At 43.9% G+C, this 14,640-nt stretch overlaps 1 protein-coding gene across 1 annotated transcript in view; it reads right to left on the minus strand.

Moving 5' to 3' along the window:
• Positions 1 to 3,023: 3,023 nt before the first annotated feature.
• Positions 3,024 to 14,640, minus strand: part of LOC124794167 (peptidoglycan-recognition protein SA-like) — a 70,814-nt gene continuing 59,197 nt past the window's right edge. Inside the window, exon 4 of the mRNA XM_047258077.1 lies at positions 3,024 to 4,581. Coding sequence (XP_047114033.1) covers positions 4,397 to 4,581 — 185 coding nt within the window. The 3' untranslated portion in view covers positions 3,024 to 4,396. The remainder of the gene's footprint in view (positions 4,582 to 14,640) is intronic.

A 14,640-nucleotide genomic window follows, 5' to 3' on the forward strand; every position in this document is an offset into this window, starting at 1 on the left:
AAATGTAAATTGGGGAGATGTGTAATGCAACGTATATCTTGATGAATTTATATCCCTTTTTGAACACAAAAAGTTTCTAAAAGTAACACCAAACAGTTTTCAAATAAACCTTGGATTACTACAGATACTACAATGTCTTCAGAAAGAAAAAAAACTGTATGAGACAGTAAGAATTGTAAAGATCCAGAAGTAATTTTACACCATAAAAATTATTGTAACATACTGAGAAAGTTGTCAAAAAAATCAAGAAATATGTATATTAGAGATGAAATTAACAACTCTGGCAATAAAATCATATCAGTATGTAGTGTTGTCAGAAGAGAGACAGGAAAAGTAACCACTGGGGTAGGTAGTATCACTGTTAAAGAGAATGAGACCATCTTAACCAACAGTACACAAGTTGCCAATGTATTTAACAACCATTTCTCAAGTGTAGATGAAAAAAATGGTGAGAATGGTTGAAAAGAAAAGCCAAGCAGTCCATGGAAGAGTCAGTTTCAAGAAATCCTAATCAGATTAATTTTCACCTAACAACCTCTTGCAAAATAAGGAACATTTTTAAATCTGTGAAAAGTAAATGTTCTGTTGGAGTAGATGACAAGTCTAACAAGATATTAAAACAATGTGGAGTAGTTACAGCTAATGTTCTGACTCACATATGTAATGCATTAATAAGTCTAGGTGTTTTCCCTGACAGGTTAAAATATGCCATTGTCAAGCCACCCTACAAACAAGGGGACACCAAAGATGTCAATTTCAGCCAGTATCTTTGCTTACAGCATTTTCAAAAATTGTCAGGAAAGTAATGTACTCAGTATTGGTTAGTGATCTCAACAGTAATAGGATACTTAATAAATGACAGTTCAGATTTCAAAAATGCTTTTCCACTGAGACAGCCATATATATTTTCACTGCCCACATAATAGAGTCCTTAAACAAATGGAACAGCATATGAATGGCTTACGTTGTATCTACAGAATAGGAAGCAAAAAGTTTCTTTATAAGGTTTAAGTGATTTAAGCACGTTTCCTCCTCCATCTAACTGTGGTGAAATTGCATTGTGTGTTCCACAGAGTTCGAACATGAGCCCCTTCTCTTCTTGATATATGTGAATGATCTCCCTTCTTATCTGGAACAAGAAGCTAAACTTACACTGTTAGCTGATGATACAAGCATAATTATTAACCCAGTAAAAGAAATTCCAACAGAAAATGATACAAATAATGTCTCTGGAAAAATTATTGATTGGTTCTCTGCAAATGCGTTTGCTCTGAACTTTGAAAAAATACAGTACAACCAATTTTCTACTGCATGGAGTAGAATTCCTTCAATAAATATAATACATCACTGTAAGTCAGTAGCCAGGATAGAGTGTACTAAGTTTTTGGGGTGTACATATAGATGAGAATCTTAATTGGAAAATTCATATTCTGAATCTCTAATGAGGTTCAGCAACTTTTGCAATCATAATTATTGCCAATTTCAATTGTATAGAAATTAGTAAGCTAACATTCTTTGCTTACTTTCACTCTGATGTCATACAGAATAATATTTTGGAGTAACTCGACACCCAGGCAAAAAGTAATCACTGCAGAAAAGAAAGTGGTTAGAATAATGAGTGGGGCATGTAGTTGCACATCTTGTAGGCATCTGTTCAAAAGGTTAGAAATTCTTACAACAGCCTCACAGTATATTTACTCAGTCAGAAAATTTGTTGTCAATAAAATGGATCAGTTTAAAAACAGTGACATTCATGATTATAACACCAGTAGAAAGACAGACTTACACTGTCCTCTACTTAAGCTATCTTTGACACTGAAAGAGGTAAAATATACTGCTATAAAACTTTTCAATAAATTAGCAGATTAAATAAAATGACTGCCAGACAGCAGTAATAGTTTTCAAAATAAATTAAAATCATATCTCTGACAATCTTTCTATACCATTGATGTATTGGATACGAATAAATCTATGGCTATAATATATGCATTTCTTATGCACTTGACACATCCCCCATCATAATGGTTACCATGAGATTGATCAGTGAAACACACAATTAACTAAATAGCTGAAATTAATCTGAGCAGACCTCATTCATAATCTTGAGTGACTTAATGGATTCAGAATTATATACATTGAAAGTACTTGATTTTCCTCCTCCTCCTCCTCCTCCTCTCCTCCTCCTCCCTCCTCCTCCTCCCCCCCCCCCCCCCCCCCCCAAAAAAAAAAAGGCTGACCTACAGTCAAGAATGTGTGTTTTAGCACTTTTCCACAGAAAAAACTTATTCTTGAATGACGCAACATGTTATGAAAAATCCAGGATGGAATGTAACAATATTATGAGAAGGAAAGTTGTCAGTCACCAGATAGAGATGCAGAGCCACAGATGGTGTGTGCGCACGTGCATGTGTTTTGTTGACAAAGGCCATTTGCCGAAAGCTTTAAGTGTTAAAATCTTTTTGTCGTGCCTATCTGAGAACCAACATTTCTCCTATATGGTGAGTGGCAACTTTCCTTCTCATAATATTGCAATATGTTGAGAAGATGCACTGGTAAACTGACTAAATAAAAAACAAAAATGGCTTTAACAAACTCGCATGCTAATAGTAAAATGTTAGAGCTGATGGAAGCCATATAATGTGAATGACTAAAATAGCTGAGAGCAAATTAGTGAAGTGGATTTTATGTAGCATGAACCTCTTTTTTCCAGTTTTTTTTTCCATGTGAAGTTTTTCTTACATTAATAGCATCTTATTTTTTCATTTGCCATTTTATGTTATATAAATAACTAAATTATTCCCATATTTCATTTTTAAGAAGTAAATAAGTTTATATCCACCCTATTTATTTATGCTGCAACAAATAGTATACTCAAAATCACAGATTACTATATACTATTGCAGTAAATACATCTATGTTCGAATTAGAAAGTCCTCAACCTGAACTTAATAAAGGTTTTGTTCAGCTGCATCATGAAATCATTGTGTGAAATTTCTTAGAGATGAGATAGACACACCAGCAAGTTATGGGAAATCTTGTATTTTCTTGAAACATCCGAAGGAACGTAAACACCATAATCATAATACGTAATCATAATAATATAACAGATTGTATTACAAAGAATGATTACAGTAGAAGCAGTGAAACACACACTGGTACTCTCTAGAAGTTGGATACTTGACTACATAATTTTCAAGAACTAACTAAAGCATGTTAAATATCTCATGGGGTAAACTGTGACATTAAAGAGTCAATTACATAATTTCTTTTCTGCTAGCTTCTATTTCTTTGCGTAGGATCTTCAGAGTTTTTCAAAATTAAAATGAAACTGATGAAATATAGTGCAATACAATCTTAGTTAAAACCAAGGAAGATAGGGTTACTTTTGGAAATTTTATTTACTGTGAATATGCAAGTATGCACAATTTGTCACATTAAATAATTTCTTGTACAACATTCTATTTTCTCAGTATCTTTTTTTTAGGAACCAATGTATTGCAACAGTGTGTAAAGTAGGTCAGTCTGAATTACTCTTAACCTTTATTAATTTCAAACTGGCCTTATAATGAAATAACCAGAAGTTTATTATTCATTAATGTCATGTGTTTTTGACAATTAATAAGATTAGGACCAGTTTAGAACTAAATTTTAAAGGTGTTGACACGTTAATGATAACTGAGGTATAGGTTCTGTCAGACTGCATTTCTATTCAATTCACATTATTATTCTCTTTTCTTCAAAGGTATATTTTTTGGGGTGTTAGTTTACCCTCAGATATATAGGTTTAAAGAATTTTAAGTCAAAATGGTTTCGTTTGTAAGATAGAACTAAAACATTAATTCTACTTTTGCTTGCACTTTTTACAATTAGTAAAATTAGGAAAAATCCTATCAATTCAGTTTTTAACATTCTGTACCATTACAAATTACTATGGACTACAGCATTTTGTATTTTTACTTTCTTAAGGGTAAAAAACGATAATGATATATCTAATATTTTTCTATAAATCTGATATACATTTTGTGGATTATCTGCATTTTCTTATGTTATTTATATATGAATCATTGTGTGTATGTGAAGAAGGGGAGAGAAGTTGATGGGGGGGGGGGGGGGGGGGAGGGAAGAGGAAGAATTATTAATAATTTACAATTTTTTATCTTTCATACAAAACTCCATATCCTCAGAGTAACAAATTTCATCTAATTTGTGTTTCTCAGATAATAAAGTAACATATCACTCAAAGCTTTTTGTACCAAGTGGAGAAAACTTCTCATTGAGGTTGATAAGATGTCAGATTCCCCAATAATCAATAAAACTTTCATTCAGCAGATGTTTCCAATACATCATATACAGGTGTGGCACTGAGATAGATGGAATCAAAGTCAATCCAGCAGCTTCAGGGCTGCTCAACCCAGGCAGGCCATGTCTGCAGTTCCTGGTAGAGGGCCAATCCAGGACTCTGTGTGGCCACTACCTGGCGTGCTGCCAACAGCTTGTAGTCCTCTGACAGCTCTCCCAACTGCACGCCACACTCCAGCAGCTTCTTCAGTGCCTCCAGTTGTGCCCGTGGTGGTAAAGTATCTGCAACACAACACAACGTCACAACAGTAGCCATACACTTCTTGATATACTGCTTTGGAAAGCCCAAGAGAGACATAGCTGAGGATTCAGTCAGATTGTCACGCACAGACCAAAGTCAAATGCAGAGTACATAACACCTGGCATTGATGCTTGTGAATGGACTGAGTTTAGTGCCAAGTGGTAAGATTAGTGGCAGTCCCCATCATTTGCTTAGGAGATTAGTGTGCTACTGCCCAGAAACACACACCCAACTTTAAGAAAATCTTGAGTGACAGCTCTCTGAAGGACAGGCAATAATCCATCTGAAACTATGAGACACAGATGTGTACTGTCTTTTTCTACATGTGTAAGATATTCGAGAAGATTCTTCTTAGAAATCAGTCACTGAAAGTGCCACCATTTCTGCTAGAAAGGGCAGATTGTGGTTTTGGAACAAAACACACACCTCAGTTATTCAATCTTACCAAAAATAGAGGATATTCTTGGAGTATGGAAGATTACTAGTGTGGAGTTCAGTGATGTATACCAAAGTATGCCAAATAATGTTGACCAAGCTTTACAACTATGCTTATGAATGTATGGGTATCATTTTAAGTGCTGTAGATTGATACAAATGAAAAGCCAAGATTGTCTCACACCTGAAGGTTCATTTAAGATGACGACTGACTGTGCAATTCAGTATGATAACTTACACATCAGACAAGTTAGAAGTATTTTGAATATTTTTGAACCTGCTTAGTGTTATTAAAAAAAACTACAAAGAAATTGATGCAATTTTTTTCCAAAATGCTTCCTCAATTTGAGGTACAATTTAATCCAATGTTAGGCTACACATTTGAAGGAGACTTTATTTTTACCAGATATGCATGAAATGACAGCTGAGGTACTAGACCTATTTAATTCCACCTACTATGTATATTACAAGACTAAAAAATATCACATCTTACATTTTAATTTTTATAATTTTCCCTAATAAAATGTTATTTTTCTATAATTTAGTTGATTCTGCAATAATGCTTTGGTATAATACATAAGCATGGACTATAACAAGTTACAGAAAAAAATTAAGAGCAATGCTTTGGAAACTTTACAAATTATTTGTACCTGATTTGTGAAAAATACAACTTGCAGGAAATTGTGGATGAAGAGTGCAATTATACTGTGGCTCAGAACATTCCTGACGCACAGCCTTCGTCCGCAGAATTTCTTCATCTTCAAGCTTCCACTTGGCATTCCTTTTAGCACTTCTTGCTTCTTTGGTAACTTTGAGAGCAAATCTTTTAGCTTCATGCACCTGTTGTCAGTCAAATGCAAGCAACTTACCTTCCATATTGGAGCCACATTTTATGCCTAAATTTCTCAAGACTTCCAACCTTCCTATCACTCCATCACTTATACACATTACTGCATCTAGTACACCAACATTTAATGTATTTAGTCCTACAAAAACATTCTTGGGTCATCTTTCCCATATGCAATGGTTGAAACTTTCATTGGTATTCTGAGTGCCCCCATGAAGACATTTACAAAGCAAAACAGGGTCACCCAGGTCTCTAAAAATTGGTTTTATTTAATTCATAACAGGCTCAGGAAGAGGATGCTTATGATGGCATATTTCACCACGTTCTGTTGCTTTTTGGTAACCACACCAATAATCTGCTCCTTTAGGGCAAAGTCTGAACAGGGTGGTCATTTGTGGACAACTTAAAGTTGGTGGCCCACACAGCTTTTCTCATTGCTGTATCATTCAGAGGTGCAGTTCATCTAATGACCAGTTCATAGTAACTCCTGAAGAAGATCTATTTCAGTTTATGTCAATCTGCCTCAGCCAGACAGAGATTTTCCATCAGATAGCAACTTTCCTTTAATTTCTCTTTGTAGCTTCCTCAGTCTAGCACCCATCCTCTTTTGCTTATGTTCACATTATTCCAGTTTTGTTACTAATGTATCAACATAAACATTGAACTCAATTTTATTGAAAGCTTTAAGAGTCCCATTGCCTAGGTACTTCGTATATATAACATAAGTGGGCAATGACCCCTGAAATATTTCTAGAACTCCATCACACTCCATACCTCCACTGTAACCATCTTAATTCTTAGAACACAGATGTTCAATATGTCCTTCAGTGCTACCATGGCAGGTGTGTCAGTACTTAGATAATCACTCAACATCAACAACTTTTCCATTCTCCAGAGAAGTAGCACTTAAGACACCATTCATGGAACAATGTCCTCGACATTGTTATGTACCATCAAATGCAACAGCAATGTTGCTGGTTCCACTAATATTTACAGTTTCTTCTACTGCACATTTCATTTGATAGATGCTTTAGACACAACTGTCAAGGCACATAGAAGTATTTTTGTGTACTTGCTGAACCTACTGGGAGGAGGATCCATCAAACCACAAAACATTAGCAGCCTTTTTTCTTTTTCCTATTGCATACACTAACTTCAAATTCACATCATGTGAATTGTGCAGAATGTTCCAAGTCATTTTCGAGGTAGATTTATTGCAAGATCTAAACAGAACAACTAATTTTGAAGCTAAACCCTTCCTGCTACTTTGTTGTTCAGTTATTTTGAGACAGCCTACACCATTACATTGTTTACATTCTGCCACTTTATCGAAGAAGATAAGATGCCCACATCAACAAACAACAAATCCGTGGACAAACAGTCATTGTCACACAAAAGTTTGAATCACCAGGAGGTGTGCCATGTGGGAGTGTCTTCCCTGAAGAACTGATACATTCGTTACTTACAACAGTGTGGCTGGCTTTGTTTGTGAACTGGTTACCAAAGAATTTCCTTTTATTGACTATATTGATGGTGGTATAGTTCGTATTTATTGCACACTACAGGATATGTACTTGGGCAATAAACATTCAGTAAAACATCAAAAACCTGCTTCAGAGAAACAAAAGTAAATACTAGCAAAGATAATCATTTACAGAGACTAGACACCTGCATAGTTACCAACATACACAATGTATCACACATATATTCACTGAAAACTAAGTTCATAGTTCTTTTCGAAATAATACTGGTTTCTGTATCGGAAATAATGGGGCATGGCAGCATACAAGACTAACTTCAAAATTTGGTACATGTAAGTCATTTTTCATATGAAACCCTATAATGTATATATCAATATAATCAGGGAAGACTATAGAATTTAATGAAGTCATAAGAAATTTCGATTTTTCCACCATTTATATGCACACTGTATCTTTAACTACTGAGAAGACAGATTTAGTGCACTACTTAATCTGGGGAGTGATTCTTTTGGACTTAACATATTTTGAACAGCAACAAACTAAGGGTATCAGGAGAAATATCTCAAAAATTCACTGACAACTGAAACTTTGCCAACATCTCTGAAGCAGAACATACTACCTACATGTATGTCAATTAAGGGACTAGACAGTAGGTAAATGGAGCCCTTAGTGAATCCTGAAGCATTGTTACCAGAGTTTTAAAAATCCCACAGAACAACTTACAAAATTTACTTCTGTATTTCAGGGCCTGTTTTGTCCAGCTAATGAGATAAGAAGTGTAAGTTAGCACTGGAACTACATATTTATTAATGGTATTTTTCCATTTACTTCACATTCCAAAATAGAGCAAGTTCTGTCAATGTATGTAATTTTGATATACTGGTTTATGGTTTTAGGCAACAGCTGTCTTCTTTGGAAGATTCTTAAATACTTTTATATTCATTCAAGGATCTTGTGTTTCCATCATTCATTTCAAGCCTAGTCAACTGATTTGAGTTCTTCCTCTTGTTCAACGTCCTGTGTCTGTCCAGGCCAAATGACATGCTTACAATTTTAGCAAAAAATCGATGTACAACGCCGAGGTAACCAGAGGCCCAACGGAGGTCACAAGCCCATTGATAGCAATGAGTAAGAGTGTAACACTTAGCACAGAGCCCTGTGGAATGCCATTCTCCTGAATCTGAGGAGCGCTGAGTGAAGTGGCAACTCCAGCCCAGAAGAGCAGCGATATAAAATCTCACAGACAAAAATCTGAAGGGGACCACAAAAGCCCCAGTTGTAGAGGGTAGCTAAATTGTGATGGCGCCAAGCTATGTCATACACCTTATGTAGGTCAAAGAAGACCGCGACAAGGTGCCGACAGTGAGTAAAAACCTGTCGGATCACTGATTTTAGTCAGAATAAATGGTCAGTTGGAGATTGCCCTGCCCGGAAGTCACATCGATACGGGGACAAAAGGCCCCAAGATTCGAGTACCCAACATAATCTGAAGCTGACCATCTTTCGAGCAGTTTGCAAAGTACATTCGTCACAGAACCACATTCAGCCTTTGTTACACCTTGCACCCACTGTGGACTAACGCCTCAGTGGGCTGTCTGTGCACTTGACACTTTGCATTGTCAGCAGATCGCACTACACGCCTCTAGTCACCTGCTGTCCGGTTCCGGCGATGTTCTGCTCAGTTACGACGTGTAGATTTGTGGCCTCTGTGGGTATTGCCCTAGAGCGAGATACCCGATTCCAAATGACCACTGCACAAAATTTCCTTCGCAATTTTTGGACGGAAATTTACAGCATCAACTCTTGAGTTATCAGACTCCTGAACGACCATGAATTCCGAACCTATAACAACCTTTTCATCTCAGAGTAGCACTTGCAACCTACATCCTCAATTATATGCACTACTATTCGTAGGCAGTGTTGCATGGCTGTGAGCGATACACCATCTGTTAAAATACGCTGGACAGTCCGCAGTGTTACAACAGATAGGTGAACTTAGTTTGAGGTGTGGTCATGGCCATACCCGAACATGATGGTTCCTTGCTGGCATTCTGTCAAGTTTCCACGTCGACCCATCTTGCTATGCATATTCCAAACTACCGACCGGCTCTACAGCGCACCAAAGCAGCCAGAGCACTCTTAAGTGACTGATATTTTTTCCCTGTGTTCTTGCATGCTAGATTAGTAGAGGACGAATCCTCGTTTAGCCCTTTAAGGAACAAAAGTTCTTTTCAGCATAAAGAAATACATGTCAGTGTGCAATGCTTGGCAATAGCAGGAAATAAACTAGCGCAATTTATTAGTCATTTTATGTTTACCATGAGGTATGAGCCAGTAAATACTAATAGAAATTAATGAGGAGAAAAAACAATCACACGTAGTGTTATAACGTTTCCAATTTTGTAACACTGATGTATAAGCTCATCATACAAAAAATTAAGCATAGATGGATCGTTAAGGCTTTACTGATGGCGCAGTGCTCGAGTCGTGCGCTTAATCACGCGTGCACTGGCTCTGCATGAGCACAGGGCAGCAGCGACAAGTGAGGTGTTCGTGTCTCAAACGGACATTGTACGTAAACATGGGTGAATGTAAGAGCGTGACAAGAATCTCAAAAAGGGGCAGTTGCTTTTGGCCGTGCCCATTGCCATACGGTGTGTGAAGCTGTTGGATCTGTTGGTGATTTAAGGCAGACTGTTCAGAGTGCCTACCAGCAATGGTGTAAACCACTTGGCCGCGAAACTAAATGGTTCAAATGGCTCTGAGCATTATGAGACTTAACATCTGAGGCCATCAGTCCCCTAGAACTTAGAACTACTTAAACCGAACTAACCTAAGGACATCACACACATCCATGCCCGATGCAGGATTCGAACCTGCGACCGTAGTGCAGACTGAAGCACCTACAACCGTTCAGCCACACCAAGCGGCCAGCAGGCCGCGAAACACGTCAGAATTATGGTCGGAAAGAGTTCCTCAGTGGAGTCAAAGACGCGTTTCAAGGCTTTTGAATCAAAATCGCTTACAAATCTAATTGCTGCAGGCAGTGAATGAACTTCCGTATCATCCTGTTAGCGAGAGAACAGCTGAAATATTTCTGGCTTTTCAGCCATCATGTTGAGGTCCAAGAAGCTGCTCTTAGAGCATTTCAGAAGGCAGTAGTGACAAAATGACGAAATGTGGTATGAGGTACCGATAACAGATGGTTTGTTCGGCACGGGTATCATGAGAAAGACCGCCTAAATCGTGGCCCTTCTCCACGATTGGCTATTCTGTTAATATTAGACAAACTAAACAGTGTATTTGCTTGCAGTTGAAACTAAAGCATCTCTCAATATGGTTCCATTATTTCATAAGTATTAATAATCAGCAGAATAATACATAACTGATAAATGAAAAGGCAGACGATGCACTTCGGTGATCTTCGAATTGTGCCTAACTTGCATGGCGGGTGAAATGGTTCGGCTGTAAGATCATAGTTGGTTCGACAATGTCAGAGGACAGACACGTTCTATGCCGCGATCGGTGTCAGTTAAGACTATTAGTAATCTATGGTTTGTAAATATCAGAGTTGGTTCGCAGTCTCATGTCGTCTGCCGCGGTGTCAGTTAAGACTTAACTTACAATGTGTAGTTTGTACATGTGAGTGCTGCAATGAAGAAAATACGCAGTTCATTTATTTGTTGAAGAACAGAAATTATTTGTGACTCTAAAATGAAATGTAATTGTACAGTCTCGTATTCTGTTGATAAAAACCGAGTGGCAACCAATTGGAGATTTAATTATTTCTAAAGTAACAGTTTCTCGCTAAGTTTCTTATATCCTCAACGTAACAGATTCACGACCTACATGCTGTTTTCTGCACAGGGAACACGTACTATAGAAGACAGCAGGTTGGTGAACATGTATTAGAACTTAAGCACTCCACTCAGGGCGGTGAAACAAATAGGCATTTCCTGTGTACTGCAATATTAGTACAAATGAGATCTTGTGACATTTCATCTGTGGTAACACAGGAGGAATGAAGAAGAGAAATATTTTTGAGTAAAGGGGTTTACCATACACACATCTCTCTCTCTCCCTCCCCCCCCGCCTCTCTCTCTCTCTCTCTCTCTCTCTCTCTCTCTCTCTCTCTCTCTCTCTCTCTCTACCTGCCGTCAGATGGGAACTGCCTACAATAAACGTTTGGAGTCTGTCACCTAGCAAGACGCCATTATTCACATACGCACATCAAGACAACAGAGAAGTTCATCGGGCTCGAGATGTATGAATGGTTTTCTGAACATGCACTAAGTGATCAAAAGTATACGGACACCCCAAAAAACATACGTTTTTCATATTAGGTGCATTGAGCTGCCACCTACTGCCAGGTACTCCGTATCAGCGGCCTCAGTAGTCAGTAGACAGAGAGAGAGCAGAATGGGGCGCTCCGCGGAACTCACGGAACATGGTCAGGTGATTGGGTGCCACTTGTGTCACATGTCGGTACGTGAGATTTCCACACTCTTAAACATCCCAAGGTCCTCTGTGTCCGATGTTGTAGTGAAGTGTAAACGTGAAGGGACAAGTACAGCACAAAAGCGTAAAGGCCGCACAGTTGTCGCCTTACGTCTCAAAAACAGGCTTGAGGGATTGCCCGCTGTTGAAAGTGCATCTGAGCCAGCACAGGCATCTGCTGTTGGAACTGTGGCCAGAGATGCGCGGATAAGGCAGAGGAAGGGATTTCTTGTCATCGGGAGCTCCAAAGTTACTCCGGCGGAGCCCCTCATGGACATTGCGGGTAGGCCGGAAAACGATACTGACCATTATTTGCTTACAGGGGAGGGCGGTGAGGGAGGGGAGAGAGGGGAGTGTGGGGAGGGGAGTGTGGGGAGGGGAGTGTGGGGAGGGGAGTGTGGGGAGGGGAGTGTGGGGAGTGTGGGGAGTGTGGGGAGTGTGGGGAGTGTGGGGAGTGTGGGGAGTGTGGGGAGGGTGGGAGGGGAGGGGAGGGTGGGAGGGGAGGGGAGGGTGGGAGGGGAGGGGCGGGTGGGAGGGGAGGGGCGGGTGGCAGGGGAGGGGAGGGTGGCAGGGGAGGGGAGGGTGGCAGGGGAGGGGAGGGTGGCAGGGGAGGGGAGGGGAGGGTGGCAGGGGAGGGGAGGGGAGGGTGGCAGGGGAGGGGAGGGGAGGGGAGGGTGGCAGGGGAGGGGAGGGGAGGGGAGGGTGGCAGGGGAGGGGAGGGGAGGGTGGCAGGCGAGGGGAGGGGAGGGGAGGGGAGGGTGGCAGGCGAGGGGAGGGGAGGGGAGGGGAGGGTGGCAGGCGAGGGGAGGGGAGGGGAGGGGAGGGTGGCAGGCGAGGGGAGGGGAGGGGAGGGGAGGGTGGCAGGCGAGGGGAGGGGAGGGGAGGGGAGGGTGGCAGGCGAGGGGAGGGGAGGGGAGGGGAGGGTGGCAGGCGAGGGGAGGGGAGGGGAGGGTGGCAGGCGAGGGGAGGGGAGGGGAGGGTGGCAGGCGAGGGGAGGCGAGGGGAGGGTGGCAGGCGAGGGGAGGGGAGGGGAGGGTGGCAAGGGAGGGGAGGGGAGGGGAGGGTGGCAAGGGAGGGGAGGGGAGGGGAGGGGAGGGGAGGGTGGCAGGGGAGGGGGGAGAGGGGAGGGTGGCAGGGGAGGGGAGGGGAGGTGAGGGTGGCAGGGGGGGGAGGGGAGGGTGGCAGGGGGGGGGAGGGGAGGGTGGCAGGGGGGGAGGGGAGGGGAGGGTGGCAGGGGGGGGGGGAGGGGAGGGGAGGGTGGCAGGGGGGGGGGAGGGGAGGGGAGGGTGGCAGGGGGGGAGGGGAGGGGAGGGTGGCAGGGGGGGAGGGGAGGGGAGGGTGGCAGGGGGGGAGGGGAGGGGAGGGTGGCAGGGGGGGAGGGGAGGGGAGGGTGGCAGGGGAGGGGAGGGGAGGGGAGGGTGGCAGGGGAGGGGAGGGGAGGGGAGGGTGGCAGGGGAGGGGAGGGGAGGGGAGGGTGGCAGGGGAGGGGAGGGGAGGGGAGGGTGGCAGGGGAGGGGAGGGGAGGGGAGGGTGGCAGGGGAGGGGAGGGGAGGGGAGGGTGGCAGGGGAGGGGAGGGGAGGGTGGCAGGGGAGGGGAGGGGAGGGGAGGGGAGGGGAGGGTGGCAGGGGAGGGGAGGGGAGGGGAGGGTGGCAGGGGAGGGGAGGGTGGCAGGGGAGGGGAGGGGAGGGGAGGGTGGCAGGGGAGGGGAGGGTGGCAGGGGAGGGGAGGGTGGCAGGGGAGGGGAGGGGAGGGGAGGGTGGCAGGGGAGGGGAGGGTGGCAGGGGAGGGGAGGGTGGCAGGGGAGGGGGGGGGAGGGGAGGGGAGGGTGGCAGGGGAGGGGAGGGGAGGGGAGGGGAGGGTGGCAGGGGAGGGGAGGGGAGGGGAGGGGATGGTGGCAAGGGAGGGGAGGGGAGGGGAGGGGAGGGTGGCAGGGGAGGGGAGGGGAGGGGAGGGGAGGGTGGCAGGGGAGGGTGGCAGGGGAGGGGAGGGGAGGGTGGCAGGGGAGGGGAGGGGAGGGGAGGGGAGGGTGGCAGGGGAGGGGAGGGGAGGGTGGCAGGGGAGGGGAGGGGAGGGTGGGAGGGGAGGGGAGGGTGGGAGGGGAGGGGAGGGTGGGAGGGGAGGGGAGGGTGGGAGGGGAGGGGAGGGTGGGAGGGGAGGGGAGGGTAGGGTGGGAGGGGAGGGTAGGGTGGGAGGGGAGGGTAGGGTGGGAGGGGAGGGGAGGGTGGGAGGGGAGGGGAGGGTGGGAGGGGAGGGGAGGGTGGGAGGGGGGAGGGTGGGAGGGGAGTATGGGAGGGGAGTGTGGGAGGGGGGAGAGTGGGAGGGGGGAGGGGATGGGAGGAGAAGTCGTCTCTAAGATGTGGAGGCAGCGACCGAGAGCACTGGGTAGACCCGGCTGCAAATCGTGGCTCATGCCGGCACGAATGACGCCCGCCGCCTGGATTCAGAGGCCGTCCTCGGTTCCTATGAGCAGCTGGCTGATGGGCTGAATACAGCTCGCCTCGCGCAGGGTGGGAGCAGAGCCGTCGTTTTGCAGCGTCGTTCCCACAATCGATCGTGGTTCTCTGGTTTCCAGCAGAATGGAAGGCCTAACCAGAGGCCCAGACGATTCTGCGACTGTCCCGGATGCAGATTTTTTCGACGTCCACTATCAGGTGGAGAAATGTGGGAAACCCACTTAACATGTCAGGTGGGCGCTACATAGGAAACAGCTACTAGGGTAGCAGAATACGTGAGGCGTGCACATGTGTGAGTTTCATTTATTTAATTTATTAGGATAGAG

The sequence above is a fragment of the Schistocerca piceifrons genome, chromosome 1, assembly GCF_021461385.2.
Source record: "Schistocerca piceifrons isolate TAMUIC-IGC-003096 chromosome 1, iqSchPice1.1, whole genome shotgun sequence".
Taxonomy (NCBI): Eukaryota; Metazoa; Arthropoda; class Insecta; order Orthoptera; family Acrididae; genus Schistocerca; species Schistocerca piceifrons.